The 17,874-nt window shown below is 51.7% G+C and overlaps 2 protein-coding genes across 6 annotated transcripts in view; one reads left to right on the top strand and one right to left on the bottom strand.

Moving 5' to 3' along the window:
* The first annotated feature begins 8,252 nt into the window (after positions 1-8,252).
* Nppa (natriuretic peptide A) lies at positions 8,253-9,602 on the top strand. The gene is made up of 3 exons (XM_050153387.1): positions 8,253-8,436; positions 8,536-8,862; positions 9,310-9,602. Exons 1-3 carry the CDS (start codon positions 8,317-8,319, stop codon positions 9,319-9,321), a joined length of 459 nt encoding a protein of 152 aa, XP_050009344.1. The 5' UTR covers positions 8,253-8,316; the 3' UTR covers positions 9,322-9,602.
* Positions 9,603-11,833: 2,231 nt separating this feature from the next.
* The window catches only part of Clcn6 (chloride voltage-gated channel 6), a 32,737-nt gene continuing 26,696 nt past the window's right edge, over positions 11,834-17,874 (bottom strand). For 3 of the 5 annotated variants that reach the window (XM_050153190.1, XM_050153191.1, XM_050153192.1), the window contains 3 exons: positions 16,603-16,710; positions 16,389-16,514; positions 11,834-14,308 (listed from right to left, as the gene is read on the bottom strand). In XM_050153190.1, coding sequence (XP_050009147.1) covers positions 14,228-14,308; positions 16,389-16,514; positions 16,603-16,710 — 315 coding nt within the window. In that variant the 3' untranslated portion in view covers positions 11,834-14,227. Of the gene's footprint in view, positions 14,309-16,388; positions 16,515-16,602; positions 16,711-17,874 lie in introns of those variants that run through there. The other 2 variants (XR_007593740.1, XR_007593741.1) reach the window with 2 other exon arrangements.

Genomic DNA, 17,874 nt, shown 5'->3' with positions numbered 1-17,874 from the left:
AACAAGTTCAAGGCCAGCTGAAAGTCCTGACCCTTCCTCAAAAATGAATAATAAAAAAAAAAGAGCACGCAGATAAAAAGCTTCCTAATCAGGGACACGCTGAAATTACACACATGTACATGGGCACACACACACACCACATGTACACAATATGCATGCACACACACAAACACACAGGCACACACAGGCACATATACAGGCATACACACACATCCCTGTGCATGTGCGCAAGCACACACATACCATGCATACACACACACCCATGTGCACACTTACACACACCCCACATACACCACACATATATACACACACAGAGGTGTGTATGCACACACACAAACACACACAGGCATGCACACACACATGCACACGAGTGCACACACATACACACACACACACATACCCCTCCAGCCTTCCTGATGCTTTTTTTTGTTTGTTTGTTTTGTTTTATTTTATTATTTTTTTGTTGTTGTTTTTATAGACAGGGTTTCTCTGTAGCTTTGGAGCCTGTCCTGGAACTAGCTCATGTAGACTAGGCTGGTCTCAAACTCACTAAGATCTGCCTGCCTTTGCTTCCTGAGTGCTGGGATTAAAGGCGTGCGCCACCACTGCCTGACTTCCTGATGCTTCTTCTTGAAGACTCATCAGCCCTCAGTTTCCCTGGCTGCTTTCCATCAACCTGTTCCCTTCAAAAAGCTGCCATGCTCTCCGTCTCCACAAAAACTCATCATTCAGATCCTTCTAGAAAAGCATTGTCTGTGGAACAGACCAGAGGAGCTCAGCCCACAGCTTCAGAGCTAATGACCCCTTAGAGAATGGGGAGGGCAGGCCAGCTCTGCCCAGCCTTGGGTGTTAAAGGTACAGAGCACCGATGGTAACGCTTCTGGTCATGTCAGGCACTCTGCATGTGTGACGCTCAGGGAGTCCCTGTCTGCATCCCCTGTGGCAGTTTCATCTGGGGATGAAGTTTGGCAAGGGAAACGTAACGTGTTTCTCTCCTCAGCAATCAGATCCACACCAACAACGTGGCCTCTGGTCTCCGTTCATGGCCGAACTCTCCATTTCTGATTTCTAGGGCTTTCCATCTACTGCCTTACCTTAGCCACATTTTTACCTGCTAGAGGCTGACTGTCCTGTGGAGCTGAGTGTCCGAAGCGCCTACCAGCAGATCAAGATCTGTGTGCACCAGTGGGCAGTGGTTCCCTCTCTTCTCTCTGTGGCAATGTTATGTGTGCCGGACGCTGGCCCTGAGCTTGCACGTGGTGTGTGTGTGTGTGTGTGTGTGTGTGTGTGTGTGTGTGTAGTGTAGGCCAAAGGTCAATGTCAGGTGTTTCTTCTATCACTTAATTCTGATATTCTGATTTTGGAGACAGGTCTGTGGGTGAACTAAAAGTGTGCTGATGTGGTTAGACGGGCTGGCTGGATTCCTGGAAATCCTCCTGTCTCCCCATTTCATCCCCGGGACTGTTCCAATTTTTGTTCGTGGTTGTTTTTAAAGATTTAAGATTAAAGATTTAATTGTTTTATTTGTGTGTTTTTGCCTGCAGGTGTAGACACTTAGTACATGCGTGCCTAGTGCCCACAGAGTCAAAGGAAGGCACCAGGTCCTCTAATACTGAAACTATGGATGGTTATGAGCCAGTAAGGGGCACTGGGACAGAACCCAGTTTCTCTGCAAGTGCTCATAACTCCTGAGCCATCTTTCTAGCCCTGCACCCGTTTTTTAATGTGGGTGCTGCAGCTCAAACTTAGATCCTCAGGCTTGTGCCGTGAACACTTTTTCCAACTGAGGTACTATCCCAGCCTCATGGGGGGTGGCGGTTTACAGGCTGGTCTTGAACTCCCTATGTAGCTGAGGATGGTTTTGAGTTTCTTGCCTCCACCTCTGAGTGCTGCGATTCTAGGCGTGAGCCGCCATGCCTGGTCTGTGCTGCACTTGGGATGGAGCCAGGATTTTGTGCGCACTAGATGGACGCGCCACCAACTGAGCCACATCTCTACCCAGCCTTGCACTTTTGGCCAGAGGATTCCCCTGGCGTTCAGAGCGTACTGAGGCCTCAGCAGCAGCTGGGAGTACGGGGAAGTGACATTAACTAGGTGCCTGCCTGGCCTCTGCCTGTAGGCTACTGGCGCCGAGTTCAGGTGACCAGCTGCCTCTCATCATGGGCAGCACAGGTTTTGCTAGCGTCTAGAGTTGGGGGAGCAGGGAGAGGGGGCGGAGCCGCTGCTGTCCACAGTGGTTCTGACTTTGCTCTCGCCCTCCGTCACAGCCACTCTTTGCCTGTTGCCGTCGCCTGTAATCATCTCCTAAATAAACCACTCGTGTTTGAGTCCTTTCCTGTTTAGGAAAGCCTAGAGCGAGATACTCCCTAGTGATTAAGCTTTCGCCCAGGACCACACCCTTGATGAGGCAGCCTTTAGAATCCTTCCTGGCTGGACCACCCAAGCAGGTACCACTCCCACTGGCTGACTCCCTCCTTCCTCCTTTCACTTCTGGTCCTGGTTTAGGCCCTAGGACCGTTTGGCTGTACCCGTTTCTGACATGTCTTTGCCCTCCCTGGGATCTCCCATCAGCTACTTCGGTCATCAGGGGAAAGTTGACAACCTTCACACTTCAGCCAGATTGCCTCTAAGGAGGCATTTGGGTTTACACGGGGTGGGGGCTGGGTAGGGGAGTTAGTTAGAGCAAACAGTCATTCAGAAAGCATTTTTTAAAGAATCAGTGTGTATACACTGTGTACTCGGTGCTAGGACACAGTGGAGTCTCGAAGCTGACTCCCACCTGCTCCGCCTGCCCAGCCTCTGGTTTTCTAGCAAACGCTGAGGCTGCTATGGCACTCGGGTTGCTATCACACCGCCCACATACCAAAAAGGCCCCTCGGTTGACCTTGTCTGATGAGGAGAAATTGATGAGTTAGCTCACAGAAAGACCAGACCCAGCCAACCCCTCGATAACACAGACTCGGATACGGGAAAGTCCATGGCCATGGGTAGATGTGAGGCTTACACCAGCAAGAGACGAAGACGGGCCGGGCCCTGCTTAGACAGCTCCCATTAGAAGTTAACTACCCCCCAAAAGAATATGAAAAGCTTCATACTCTGAGCCTCTGAGTGTGGCCATAATAGGCAAAGGCTCACTCTAGTATAGCTAGTGGCATAGGGTGGGGTCCCAGTATTCTGACTGGTTTCTGGCTGAGGGTGTATCCAGAAGGTAGATTGCTTGCCTAACATGCAGGAAGCCTTGAGTTCCATTCCCAGCACCAAATAAACTGAGCAGGATGACAAAAGTCTGTGACTTAAGACTGGCGTAGTAGAGGCAAGAGGACGTGGAGTTTAGGAGTTGAAGGTCATCCTTATCTACACAATGAGTTCAAAGGCCAGCCTGGGCTACAAGAAGCCTATGCCCCTTATATGCACACACACACACACACACACACACACACGCACGCGCATGCATGCACTGGTGGCTTTGTAAGAGGAAGAAGACACAGAGGGAAGATGACAGTGTCAGAGGCTGGCACAATGCAGCCAGAAACCAAGCTCAGCTGACATCTGGAAGAGGCGTGTTTGTCTTACAGGTTCCAGAGGGAGCCTGGCCTTGTGGCACCTTTGTCTTGGGCCCCCAGCCTCTGTAACAGAGTCAAGAGGTTTCTGAAGTGGTTTCCAACTCCATGCTTTATGAAGCTCTCTTGGTTCAGCCTGGGGAAACTGAGGCAGCACTGGTCTCCCATTCTCTCCCAGGGGACTCCTTCAGGTGCAGCTCTCTGTGGATTCAGGAGATGCCCAGCATGTTTGCCCAGACACTAAGGAGATTTTGCAAGGCTGTGGCCATCCGGGTCACATGTTATTTGACATTTATTCTTCCTTCTTTTTCCCTGAGGTGCGCCCCTTCCCCAGGACCCTTCAGCTCCTGAGACTCAGACTTTGCTGCAGTTCCTCTTCTCGTAGACTCCAGGCAGGGCCTAGAGATGTCAATGGAATACAGCACAAGGTGACAGATGCCACTTCTAACAGGAGGCTACAAAGAAGCTGTGTCTTCCACGACTCTTCCCTTTCCCATCGTTTCTCTCTTGCTTGACTTGAAGGGACCCCATTGCTTCTGGACAGAGAGGCCCAGGGAAGAGGGAGCTGATGTCTCCAGGCCACTGCCAGAGGACAGCAAGGACCTGAGTCCTCAGGTCAGAGTTTGAGAAGAGACATTCCCCTAGCAGGCTTGCAATGACAGCAGGCTGAGTCAGTATCTCCATTCGTTGCAGCTGTGGGAGTACTAAGCCACGGACATGCAGCCACGCAGAGCAGACTCTGCTCCTTCATGCAAAGGATTGTTATGTAACCATGGTGAACTAGGTTGCTATCCACTTCCTCCCCGCTAACTCTTGCTTCGTGGAAGTAGTAATACTATAAAGTTGTCCCAGGTCAACTCCTGCCTTGGGAACTTGTCCCCACTGCCAACTTCTAGTTACCTGAATATTCTAACATAGAAATGAAATATGGCCTGCCTGCCTTCCTTTCTTTCCTTTGTAAACACAGGATAAACCTTTTTCTTTTTAAAAAAGATTTCTTTATTTTATGTACGTGCGTGCTCTACTTGCATGTATGTCTGCATAACAGAAGAGGGCATCAGATCCCATTATAAATCATTGTGAGCCACCGTGTGGTTGCTGGGAATTGATCTCAGGACTTCGGGAAGAGCAGCCAGTGCTCTTAACCACTGAGCCATCTCAACTGCCCCCTTCCTTCCTTCCTTTGTGTGTGTGCATGTGCACCTGTGGGTGGTGGGCATAGGTTGACTTAACTACTGGCAATGTTATGTATTTTTAATTATTACTGTACCTGGGTGTGGTGGTGCATACCCTTTCTCCTTTTCTTCTTCCTTTCTTCCTTTTTTTCTTTCTTTTTCTTTTGGTATTTTTGAGATAGGGTCTCACTATATATCTCTGGCTGTCCTAAAACTCACTATATAGACCAGGCTGGCCTTGAACTCACAGAGATCCACCTGCCTCTGCCTCTTGAGTGCTGGGTTTAAAGGCATGTACCATGATGTCCCACCGATGGTGGGGGTGTATACCTTTAATTCCAGTACTTGGGAGGCCGAGGCAGGCAGATAGATCTCTGTGGGTTCAGGTCCAACCTGGTCTACATAAGAGTGTTTCAGACTAACCAGGACAACTCCGTGAACACAGTTCTCTCCTTCCACCTTTACGTGGTCTCCAGGAACCACACTCAGGTGGCCGGGCCTGTGTGGCAGGCATATTTACCTGCTTTAATGTTTGAGATAAGGTCTCTCAGTGAGCCTGGCTTTTACATGGGTACTGGGACCCAAACTCAAGTCCTCACGCTTTCAAGGCAGGCATTTCACTGACTGAGATACCACTCTAGCCCTGGCCTTGTTATTTTGCAGACAGGGTCTCATATAGCCTGGGTTGGCCTTGAACTTGGTATGTAGCTGACCATGGCCTTGAGCTCCCGACCCTGCCATCTCAGCCTCAAGGTGCTGGTATCACAGGTGTGCAACACAAGGCCCAGCAAAAGCATTGAGTCCTTGCTAGCAACAGCCACCCCTAAAGCACAGGGAGGCCAGAGGAGGACATGACGTGCCCTGTTCTAAAACTCTGTCATAGTCTATAAGGCAGCGGTTCTCAGCCTGTGGGTCATGGCACCTCGGGGTGGAACAACCCTTTCATGGGGTCACAGATCAGATATCCTGCAATCAGATATTTATATTACAATTCATAACAGTAGAAAAATTACAGTTATGACAGAGCAATGAAATAATTTTTTTTGGAAACAGGGTTTCTCTGTGTAGCCCTGACTGTCCTGGAACACCCTCTGTAGACCAGGCTGGCCTGGAACTCAAAGATCCATCCATCTCTGCCTCCCAAGTGCTGGGATTAGAGGCATGCGCCACCATACTGACGGCAATGGAATAATTTTATGGTTGGGGTCCCCACAACATGAGAAACTGTATAAAGGATCACAGTATTAAGAATGCCGAGACCACTGTCATAAGTCAGGGTCTCTCATTGAACCCAAAGTTGGGATTTTGGTTTTGATGTTTTTTTCTTGGCTAAGCTGGTAGCCAGTAGGTTCTAGGGAGCCCTATGTCTCCATCTCTCAGCCCTGGGGGAACAGGTGCAGGGAGCCGTGCTCAGCTCTGTGAATAGCTGAGGATTCAGCTTCAGGTCCTCACAGTTGCACAACCAAGCATCTCTCTAGCCCCAGCCCCCCACATTTCTTTTTATTATTACTAGAACTAAGGCTGGATGGCTTCTGGACACCCCAAAGTGGAGTAGGGCCAGAAATATGGAAAGAAATGTTGCATTGAGTTGCTTTCCATTTGGGGCTCAAATCAAAGGTTTAAGGATTGGGTCAAGTGAGTGCTGGGCTCCTCCGCCTGACAGACACAGAGCACACACATGGTGGCACAGAGGTATGGAGAGCGCTCAGAGCATCCTTCATCCCTGCCCCTTAATGGAACCGAGAACACAGAAACCCAGAGGATGACACTCATGTCCTCTCCGGTTCCACTCTGGAAAACTGACTATAACCAAAGAAGATGGGCAGAACTTGAAACTGCCATCCTGGAGCGCTGTCGGAACTTCAGCTCTCCTAGGACCTCAGGGGCCACCTGCCTCAGCCGCTCCTCAAGTCTTTGCCTGATTCAAAGGGCATTTCCAGGAGATAGGTCATGTGATGCACACAGCAAGGAGCCCGAGTCCCCCCAGTAGGGATGCTTGCTGAGTCTTCTTTGCTAATAATAATTCACGGCCACACAATTAATCAGTGAGCACATCCCAGGGGCTCATCCAGAGGGACAGTTTGGACTGAGCTCCTACGTAGACTTGCACTGACTTCAAATTTCAAATAGACATTGGCCAGCCCAAATTGGTACTCTCCAACCTCCAGCTTTCTCAAAGGGCTCGCTCGCTCGCTCTTCTGGCTTAGACAATTCACCACACACACACCCGGCTACGGTGGCCACATGACAACTTCACCAGGCAGACACGGGGTTGGCACGGCTGGGGATGGAACTAGCCAGTCTGAAGACAGCCATCCAATCCATGAATGCCGGGAGTGGATTGGAAACACGTGGGGATGGAACTCAGATGTGCTGTTGCCCCAGGCAGTCAGAAAGGAGAGAGTAGCTGAAACGCACGTGCTTGTCAGACACACAAAACATACACAGTGATGAACGGTGGTAACATTGAAGCAGAGAGAGCAATAAAGACTGCCTATTCACGCTCCGGAGGAGGAGGCCAGAGGAATCAAGGCCTTCATGGCTCACTTCCTTGGCCTCGGAGGTTGTGAAGGACATTATGGAGAACCGTGTAAGCCCCTTCAATCCCTTCACCTTCCCACCCTCCCCCCTCTATTTCCTGGGAAGATGGGACCATTATACACTTCACACTCCAAGTCAGAGCTTTTGAAACCAGCGAGGCCGAGAAAGAAAAGTGGTGGCATCCTTCGAGCCTGTCTGTCCCCTTGAACCTGGGACACAGTCTTGGGAGACAGGAGCAATGAGCTTCAGAGGAAGCAAGCTCTTCTGACATCCCTTGGTGTTTACACTCCGGCTGCATTCTTGGGGCCTGTATCATGTTGGCTTCCTGGCTGACTTCAGACTCTAAAATAAAACCACTCTTTCACCTGACTGCTCGCAGGGACATCTAGGGTGGGGGAGGGCTGTCTGGGGCCAGAGGTCCACCCACCAGGCCGATGAATCAGGTGTGAAGCTAGCTCCAGCATGTGTACTCCCTAGCCGTCTCGCTGGCCTCCCAGCTGCCTGTCATGTCCTCCCCTCCCGCCCTTATTTGGAGCCCCTGACAGCTGAGCTGCAAGAAGGGGGAGCTGGGTGTAGGCCAGCCGTCACCCTCTGCTTCCCTGCATGGGTCCTGTTGCCAGGGAGAAAGAATCCTGAGGCGCGCGCACGGGAAGATAACCAAGGACTCTTTTCTGCTCTTCTCACACCTTTGAAGTGGGAGCCTCTTGAGGCAAATCAGCAAGAATGTGGCTCTTGCAGCTGAGGGTCTGGGGGTGGGGGGGCATTGGAACTGCTCAAGGCGAAGGGGCTGTGACCAGCTCTGCTGAACTGATAACTTTAAAAGGGCATCTTCTGCTAGCTCCTCACTCTCCATCGCTTTATCGCTGCAAGTGACAGAATGGGGAGGGTTCCAGCCTTCCTGCGTTCTCAGAGAGCTGGGGGGCTATAAAAACGGGAGGCACTGGGCAGCTGGGAGACAGTGACGGGCAAAGGCTGAGAGAGAGAAGCCAGAGAGGAGTGAGCAGAAGCGACAAGCATCAGATCGTGCGACCCACAGCAGCATGGGCTCCTTCTCCATCACCATGGGCTTCTTCCTCTTTCTTGCCTTTTGGCTTCCAGGCCATATTGGAGCAAACCCTGTGTACAGTGCAGTATCCAACACAGATCTGATGGATTTCAAGGTAGGGTCAGGAAGTGGGAAATAGACTGGGTCTCTTTGGTACCGAGTCCATTCCTCTGAGACATACCCTTTCCCTGTGTTTGTTTTGTCCTTTATAAAGAACCTGCTAGACCATCTGGAAGAGAAGATGCCATTAGAAGATGAGGTCGTGCCTCCACAGACCCCGAGTGAGCAGAACGATGAAGCAGGGGCTGCGCTTAGCTCTCTCCCTGAGATACCTCCCTGGACAGGGGAGGTCAACCCACCTCAGAGAGATGGGAGTACCCTCGGGCGCAGTCCCTGGGACCCCTCCGATAGAGCTGCTCTCTTGAAAAGCAAACTGAGGGCTCTGCTCGCTGCCCCTCGGAGCCTACGGAGGTCCAGCTGCTTTGGGGGTAGGATCGACAGGATTGGAGCCCAGAGCGGACTAGGATGCAACAGCTTCCGGGTAAGAGGAGCTGTGGATGGAGATGAGATGGGGGTCGGGTGGGGTTGGCAAACTATGATCTTGCTAAGGCTCAAACCTTGCCAAGGGATACTAGCAGGGAGCATCTCTGGTAGCCGAGACCAGTGCCAGTGTTGATTCCTTCTGAGAGTTCTGCCCCACCATGGTGGACGCTCCAGAAGTTTCAAGACAATACCACAGCTGCTACAGTTGCTGAGCCACAAGCCGGGAAATCAGAACACAAGGCCAAGCACCTTTGCATTGCCGACTGACCGGTAGCTAGTGTTCTTCCCACAGCTGGAGGAGCCTGGCGGATTTAAACAGAATGGACTAAGACTTGTTTGCCAGTTTATGACATTGTGGCTGGTGGGAAAAAGCTCGTCACTGTCAAGCTGAACGGTTTAGCATGGTAAGCCAGATCATCAGACCAACATATTTTTCTCTTTGTAGTACCGAAGATAATAGCCAGGGAGAAAAACCAGCCAGATTCGCTGGGGCAGAGTGCAGAAGACCCTAAGCCCCTGCGGTGTGTCTGTCACGCAGTTTGGTCTCATTGTCACTGAGGTGTGGCGAGCACCCTGCTGGAGCGGCTACTTCCTGTCTTCATCCTTCACGACTGATGCTAAATGTAGATCAGTGGTTCCAGGGGGGGGGCCTTCCCCCTCCCACCCCGCGTATTAAGGTAGAGCCTCACCCCTTTCAGGAAAGCAGCTGGAAAAAAAATTTTTTTTTGAATAAACTTCAGCACCAAGGACAGAAGCTGAGGTCTGGGTGCTTTCTTTCCCGTCTGTCCCCAGTCCCTAGTTTCCCCCTACCCTGTCCTGTCATCTCTCCCTCCCTGACTCTTCTTGGTGAGTTGGGGGGGGGGGGACCTCAAGACGCAGTGCTCACTGTGCTCGGCCTCACTCTAGCCCAGTCACAGGAGGCAGAAAAGGCTGCCCAGACTGAAGGTCATTTATTTTCAATTCCTGAAAAAGAACACACACTCGCCTTTTCCTGATGACACTTGTGCTCAGGGGACTTTTCCTGCATCCATCTCACGTTTTGGTTGCAGCCTGGGTGGTTTTAGGGAGCACGGGGAGGACCAGGGACTGCTCAGATCTTCCCTGAGCACGAGCTGCTGCAGCCCCATGAACTACACTTTCAGTTCAGGTGAGAGTCGAGTGGAGGGTGGATTGCACAGCTGAGCGCAGTGAAGGATGGGTTACAGGTTCAAATGCTTTGTGAACTACCACACCGGGGCATCTCTGCCCATCATCTGTGTCCATCAGTGCCAGAGATCAAACTCGGAGCCAAATGCATTTATAAAACAGCCATGGCCTCCCTACCCCAGGACTGTGGCGCTTGGATCGTACACTGCACGCAGGGATAGCCACCAGGAGACAGCTTGTTAATTTACTCATTTTTGGTCTATGTAGCCTTGGCTGGCCTCAAACTCAGGGAGCTCTGCTTGCCTCTGCCTGGCTGTACTAGGACAGGACACCAGGTTTCTTTTCAACAAGGAAGGACTGTTATTTTCTCACCCGTTTCCCTGGGCACACACCTCAGATTCCCACACTGACACCCCCTTCACCCACACACTCACCTCCAACCCGGGATGCCACCCTCCGGTGCTCCCTGCATCCTACCCATTCAAGGCTAAGTGGGGACACTGCTTCTTCCCTGAAGTCCCAGGAAACAAGTGACATCACAGGTGCACCTTCTAACTCCAACAGGACATAGTTTGCTGTGTGTGTGGCCCTGTGCTTGTGTCCCAATCCGTGCTGGGCACACTGTACAGAAATGGGGAGAGGAAGGCAGTAGTAAGTGCATACGTGGGGGGGGGGGCAGAAGCAAACAGTGAGGGGCTGCAGGGGAAGGAAGAACTCCAGCCGCTCCCAACCAAAACGATCTGGGCCCAGTTCGGAGGTGTGCACACCTTTAATCCCAGCACTCTGGAGGTGAGTTCAAGGCCAGCCTGGTCTACAAACTGAGTTCCAGGACAGCCAGGGCTGTTACACAAAGAAACACCATCTCAGAAAAATCAACTAACCCAACAAGTAAACAGAATTTAAAAAAAAAAAAAAAAAAAAACACCTCTTATCTGGATCTCAAATCAGTAGATGAAAAACAACAACAAACCAACCAACTAACAAGAAACAGTCGGTGGGGAACAACTTACAAGAACCAGCGTGAGACAGGCAGGGGAAAGCATCAGCCTGCACTTGGGAGTCCCAGTGCTAGGGAAAAGGAATGGGCTGCTGGGCGTGCTCTCCAGTGTTATGGTAACACAGGGTTGCCACATAGGTACAAAGTGGAAAGGACACAAAGGAACACATAGGTACAAAGTGCCCCTAGGACCTGGTGAAAGCCGAGGCAGGAGGGGCCTGGTGGGCGCTGTCTGTGACTGGAGGCAATGACAGCACGGCCACGGCCACGGCGAGTGGTATTTCTAGTAAAATAAGAGACAAGTGGACAAAGAGCAGACAGATGTGGGAACGTGCGCATGTGTACATGCATTTGGACACACACACACACACACATACACACACACGAGAGTGGTGAGGGCTTCCCCTCTTCCAGCTCCTGGCTGTGGGCTGAGTCCTAAAGCAGGCAGTAAGAACAGACTGTCGGCTCTTGCCCTGGTGTGCTGGCAGAGAGAGAAGACCGACAGAGCAAAGGGCCAGTGTTCACAGGTGAATCAAACCACAGTAGTGCCAGGTGCCAGGGAAGAGCCTCGACAGGTACGGGAACAGGAAGTTACAGGGTGGGGCCAGCAGATTACCTTCTGGCTGGGCACGATGGCACGTGTCCCTAAACCCACACTTGGAAAGTAGAGGACAGCTCATCCTTCGTGACAGTGAGTCTGAGGCTAGGCTGGGTTACACAGACTCTGTCTCACAAAGAGACTGCCTTCCAGCACCCTAACTCTTCCCTACCTGAAAGGGGGAGGGAAAACGAAAGCCTAGGAAGAAAGCGTGGTGGAGACAAGGTCTATGGAGAAGGTGCAGACATTTTATTCTGACTTCGTAAAGTTACCACAGAACTTCCTCCTTCCAAAGGGTCAAATAAAAAATAGAGTTTTACAAATTAAAAAAGATACAGTTCATCTCCACAGTGGACCCAGCTAATGTTACCACATAAACAGTGCAAACAGAAAGGCGGAATGCAACTGGACAATCACCGAGGTCCATCGGAGCCAGGGCACCACTGTGTGTCAACACTGCGGGGCTGGCTTTTCCGGAAGCTTTCTTGTCACCAAGGTCTGCATCAAACTGTCACACGGCTGGCTGAATCAAGCTAACGTCCATTCCAGCTGGAACTGCTTAACCAAGGTCACATGCAGACAGCTCATACAACACCAAGCTCCCACAGCAGGACCAGAGAGCCACGCAATGCCCAGGTGCAGAAGGCAGGAAAACTGCCTCGATCCAACCTCAGGCGGTACTTCAGGGGTCCCTCCGTGGAGCTGTTGTGACAAGGTGCTGTGGCACTGGGGGAGGGGGGGCGCTGAAATGTGGCAGGTGAGATACTGTACCACCGGTTCCAAGGGGCAGCTGTGGGGGAGGGGTCCAAGGCTTACAGCTCTAGTTCACGGGTGGAGAAGCTGTTGTCTTTGGGCTTTTCTGGATAGGCAGGTTGTGGGGAGGGACACAGAGGCTGAGTGTCCTAGAGGGGCAAAGGGGCAGAGGGGCATGGGCTCCAGCTCCAGCGTAGATGTATCCGCACCGTCTATTCTGGGCTACACTGGAGGTGACTCATCACACACGCGGGATGGACAGAATGCAGTGGGTCACCAGGGCTGTCTCGGAGGCAAGTTGTGGACTCAGGTCCTCTGCAGGCTGCTATTCTGCAAACCCATAGGCTGGGAAGACGATTCTGTAGTGTGTCAAGCTTTTCTCTTGGTGTGGGCAACTGGTTTCCTTCCCGATGGAGGATACAGTAGGGCAGACACTCAAGTCAGTTGTAAAATGAAGCTGCAGCTGGGCCAGATAGATCCCTGCTTAGAAATATCCCAGCTAGCCGGGCGATGGTGGCGCACGCCTTTAGTCCCAGCACTTGGGAGGCAGAGGCAGGCGGATCTCTGTGAGTTCGAGACCCGCCTGGCCTACAGAGCTAGTGCCAGGACAGGCTCCAAAGCCACAGAGGAACCCTGTCTCAAAAAACCAAAGAAGAGAAAAAACAGTATTTAATGCAAATGAAAATCCCCTGGTATCCAAGGACAGCCACCACAGGGGCCCGAGGGTGCAGTAAAGTGAGTTCTGATGTTCCCTGAGGTACCACCCAGAGAGGACCAGCAGCTGTGAGGCACAAGGGGCAGGAGCATCCACTCCCTCCCCAGGCCCAAGCCCAGCAGCTGCAAAAGCTCCTCTCCAAGTCCTCAGGAAGAGGGCTAAGCAGGGAGTGGCGTGGGAAGCCAGGAGTGAGCAGTGACCAAGAGCGGAGCCACCAGCTTCCTCTTAAGGCTGTACCTTTGATTGACCCTGGCTCAGGGACGCCTGTTTGCCAGCTTGTAGAGCTATTCCAAATCCTCTAGGGCTTGGGGTATCGGTTCTGTCGAGGGGGTTCCTCAATTTTGGTTAACTTTGGGAATGAGTCCAAGACACAGCTGGGGCTGCACCACCAGAAAGACAAAGATGAAGGCTTGGAAAGTCCAGTGGCTGGGGGAGGAACGGACTGAGAGTGGACAGAGAGCATGGTACTGGAAGACCGGGTGTAACTGTTGCTGGGACTACTGAATGCCTACAGCGAAGGGAGAAGGCGCTGTCCCCATGATGGGATTTAACGGTTCAAAGGCTGTTAGCTAGGGTTTTAGTGCTTCATGGGTCTGATCAGAACTGATTCTAAGGAGACCAAGCCACAGGGCGAGCACATGCCCACTCCCAGGAAACAGAATGAGAAGAAAGGCCAAAGGAGAGGCAGAGAGCTCTAGAGGATCTGAGGTCCCGGGCTTGATCCTATGCTTCCCTGACATTGGGAACCTTTCTCAGGCCCAATTCCTGAACTCAGTAATGAACATGATATGCAAATAACACCCCCGATGTTTGCCTCTGCCCACCCTTCCTAGAAGGGTCTGGGCAACAGCTGGGTTCTCTGAGAAACAGCAACAGAGAAGCACCAAGTGCCTACCCAGGACCCAGCCTGACTTCTCCCTGATGTCTCTCCACGGGAGCCTGGGGAAGGAGAAACGGAAAATACTTGCTGAGAAGTTAGTAAAACCCCAACTTTCTGCTCAACACATCACTGAAACCTCTGACCCCAGTCTTCCAGGACTCCAGGCAAGTGGGTGACCGGAAGCCTTCATGCCAGCTATGGGGGCCAGTGTGTGAGCAGGCCACCTGCAGAGGCATCTCTGGGAGAGTGGGCTGGTGGCAGCCAAGCTCAACTGTCAGAGGGTCTGGTAATGCTGCCGAAGCCGGGCCTGCAGGAACTCATACGTCAAGTTGTGTCGAGTGATGATCCCCACAATCTAGGGAAGGAGAACACACGTGAGTCACCAGAGCATACACCCCACATGAGGACATGCGTGAACAGAATGGTCTCTCAATATACCCCAGGATGTAGACACAGAAAGAGAACTGGGGCAGGACAGGGTTAGTGTGTCCATGGCATAGACTTCCTACTCTCAGAAGGCATGGGGACAGATAGAGCTGCACGAAAGGAACCAGTGAGGCCCTGCAAGGGGAGTGAAGTGGGAGCAGAGAAAGAAGGGGCGACTAAAAGGGGACCCTGCCCCTTTGGAAGGGCCACCTGCTTTCTCTCAGCACAGATCTATGTGTGGTCCAGACCTTCTTCTATTGTTTTTGGCTTGGGTGGAGACAGTTTCATTTACAACATAGCCCAGGCTGACTTGAACTTACCATCTTCCTATGTGCTGTCCTGGGATTACAGGTGTATGCTACAATGCCTTGCAGAACTAGCCAGGTTTTATTTTGTATACTTGTTTATAAATAATTCTAGGCACACGCTCTATCGCTGAGCTGCACCCCAATATTTGCCATGTCCTGTCTTAGGGTTTCTATTGCTGTGACAGAACACCATGGCCAAATTGGGGAGGAAAAGTTTATTTTAGCTACATCATTATAGTCCGTCACTGAGCACAGTCAAGACAGGAAGTCACACAGGGTAGGGACTTGGAGGCAGAAACTGATGCAGTGAACATGAGGATTGCTCTTTACTGGCTTGCTCCTCCTGACTCACTCAGCCTGTTCTGTGATAGCACACAGGACCACTAGCCCAGGGAATGCACCATCTACAATGGGCTGGGCCCTCTCACATCAACCACTTATAAAATGTACTACGGTTTTGTCTACAGACCACTATTATGGAGGCATTTTCTCAATTCAGAGTCCCTGTTCCCAAATGATTGTAGCTTTCCTCAAGTCGACATAAAACTGGCTGGCGTATATCCTTAACCAGGGCACATGCCTATAACAGCACACGACAGGCTGTGTCAAGAGGACTGCCTCAAGTTCAAGGCCAGCACGGGATGGAAGGGAAGGATGGAGAGAAGGCAGGTCCCTTAAAGAGGCACCACTTCCTTACAAGGTCATTCTGGTGACATGTACTGAAACTCAATTGGAAGAGGAGGACATGGGCCACACAGCCATGAGGCCTGACTGTCGCACAGGTGGGTGGAGCATTGTAGCTCAATGGTAGAATAACCGCCTAGCATGCCTGAGACAAAACAACAGGCAGCAGAGCCGAGCACCTACGGAAAACCCTCGGTGAGTACCTCTAGGCACAGAGCACCTAGGGAAGGCGACAGTGCAGCGACCTCAGCAGGGCAGGGGCAGGGCCTATTTTTATTTGTTTTCTTATTTTGCTACAATAATGGAACAATAGCTATGTAATTAAAAAAAAATTAAGTTGGGGACTAGAGAGATGGCTCAGCGGTTAAGAGCACTGGCTGCTCTTCCAGAGGACCTGAGTTTAATTCCCAGCAACTATGTGGTGGCTCACAGCCATCTGTAATGAGATCTGGTGCCCTCTTCTGACCTGCAGGCATACAAGCAGGCAGAACACTGTACACATAATAAATAAATAAATAAATAAATAAATAAATAAATAAATAAACACAATCTTTTTAAAAAGAAAAAAAGTTAAGTTGGGCCGACAATCTGGCTCAGAGGGAAAATACGCTCACCACGCAAGCCTGGTGACCAGAGTTCGATTCCCAGCCACTGAAGGTGGAAGGAGAGAACCAGCTCCACAAAGCTGGGCTCACATACACCACAAATACAATTAACTCGGAAAAGAAATGATGGGAGAGCCCACGAGAATAATCACTGGGTGTGCTACTTTTTAAAACCCTCTGCGAATTTCGCCTTAAATTCTATTAATGCTACAGATGTCCCGAAGAGGTAGGAGCAAGGAACACAGACTAGGGGGAGGTAAGAAGCCCTCGAGCTGAGACAAGAGCAGGCAATGGAGGAATGGAAGGTAGATCACAGGGCGCCCCCTGCTGGACTGATGCAACAGACAAGAGACAGGGTGGGTGGACAGAGCAGAGGCAGTCAGGGACCCTGGTCTCCACCCAGATCACTCACCTCTCCCACCGCATTCACCACAGGCAGGTGGCGCAGGCCCATGGTTCTAAACAGGTTGAAAACTTGGGAAACATGGGTGTTGGGGGAGACAGTGAATGGTGAAGGGTTCATATATGGGGTGACATCCTGCAGAAGAGAAAGCAAGAATCACCCACAGCCTAGGATAAGCATGAGCATAGCACGTGGGACAGCCCCGAGGGACAGCCCTCCTCACCACAATCATCCGGGGATTCAGCAATGTGAGATCCAGGTCATGTATGTCCGGATACCGCGGGTAGTCCTCGGCCATCTCCGCATAAGAAAGGCGTGGCTGGCTGGCACTCTGCAATTCCAACCAAGACACACAGCAGCCTTGCAACACAACAGCCGCCAGGAGGGTCACTCTGACAGTCCCTCCCCAGTTCTGCTAGCTAGTGTCTTCCAGTAACAAGAGCCACAGCGGGTGCTAAGGACAGAGACAGCCTGATAGCAAAGCAGGTCCTAACAGATGAGAAAACTGCTAATAGGGGTTGTGGGCTGAAATGTGTCCCCACAGACAGACACAACCTGTAAACCTATCAGCTGTCTTTCTGGAAACAGTTTCTGCTGATGTGCTTACAATGAGTTCACACTGGACTAGGGCGAATTCCAGCATCAGGTGTCCCTACAGAATGGGGAGAGGAAGAGGGAGAGGGAGAGGGAGAGGGAGAGGGAGAGGGAGCCCCGCGCATGCACAGAAGTCAAACTGGAGTGGTGTTTGCAGGCAGCAAGGCCAGGAGTTGACAGCACCAGAGAAACTGGAGGAGGCTGGGAAGGCCCCTCTCCTAATGCCTTCAGAGAGCCGCGCCACACACTCTCAGTCTGGTACTTATGGTCTTGCACTAAGATAAATCCTGCTTCGAGCTACCAGGCTGACGGCAGCTGGATGCAGCGGCTACAGTGGGGTCCCATGGGGTGCTATCACCACCCCTCGATCTCACTGCTGTTGTCACAGGGCAGCAGAGGAGCCACAACACTGGCTGCCTATTGTCCTCAGTGGGCCCCGCTCCCTAACTCCACTCTGCCTTCACCTGGCTCATAGCTGGCTCCACTGCGGGGGAGTCCCAGAATCTATCTGCTCTAGTAGCCAGGCAAAGTACTTCAGGACCCAAGCTCAGTCGCCACTCCAACTTCCTTGCCTCTAAGGTCCCCATGGTTTTCTCTACCCACGCCAACCAGGCTGGTCACCCATACTCCACCCAGGCCTCTGCACCAGGGTAACAGTTCTTCTGTAGGCTTAGTGGACCATAGAGGGGCTCAGGTGGCTACATGGTAGAAACCCCAACTCCCAACATCAGCAGAGTCACTCTGGAAGCCAGGACTCTGGGGGACTTGCTCAGCCTCCTGCTAAAAAGGTGTGAGGGGTATGGACTTGGGTGCCATGGGGACACCCTAAAAACCAAATAAAAGAGAGAAGGTGGCTACAGCAGAGCTGGCGGGGGGGGGGGGGGGGGGGGGCCGGCTTCCC

Source organism: Alexandromys fortis, unplaced genomic scaffold (genome assembly GCF_014885135.2).
Source record: "Alexandromys fortis isolate MF-2015 unplaced genomic scaffold, M_Fortis_MF-2015_v1.1 scaffold_88, whole genome shotgun sequence".
Lineage (NCBI taxonomy): Eukaryota > Metazoa > Chordata > Mammalia > Rodentia > Cricetidae > Alexandromys > Alexandromys fortis.
The sequence above is the reverse complement of the archived record's forward strand: the minus strand, read 5'-3'. Positions and strand labels throughout refer to the sequence as shown.

Excerpts from the sequence above, each read along its gene's own strand:
- Nppa (XM_050153387.1), top strand. The coding sequence starts at position 8,317 with ATGGGCTCCTTCTCCATCACCATGGGCTTCTTCCTCTTTCTTGCCTTT. Across the intron at positions 8,437-8,535 it reads CAGATCTGATGGATTTCAAG|AACCTGCTAGACCATCTGGA; the intron begins GTAGGGTCAGGA and ends TCCTTTATAAAG.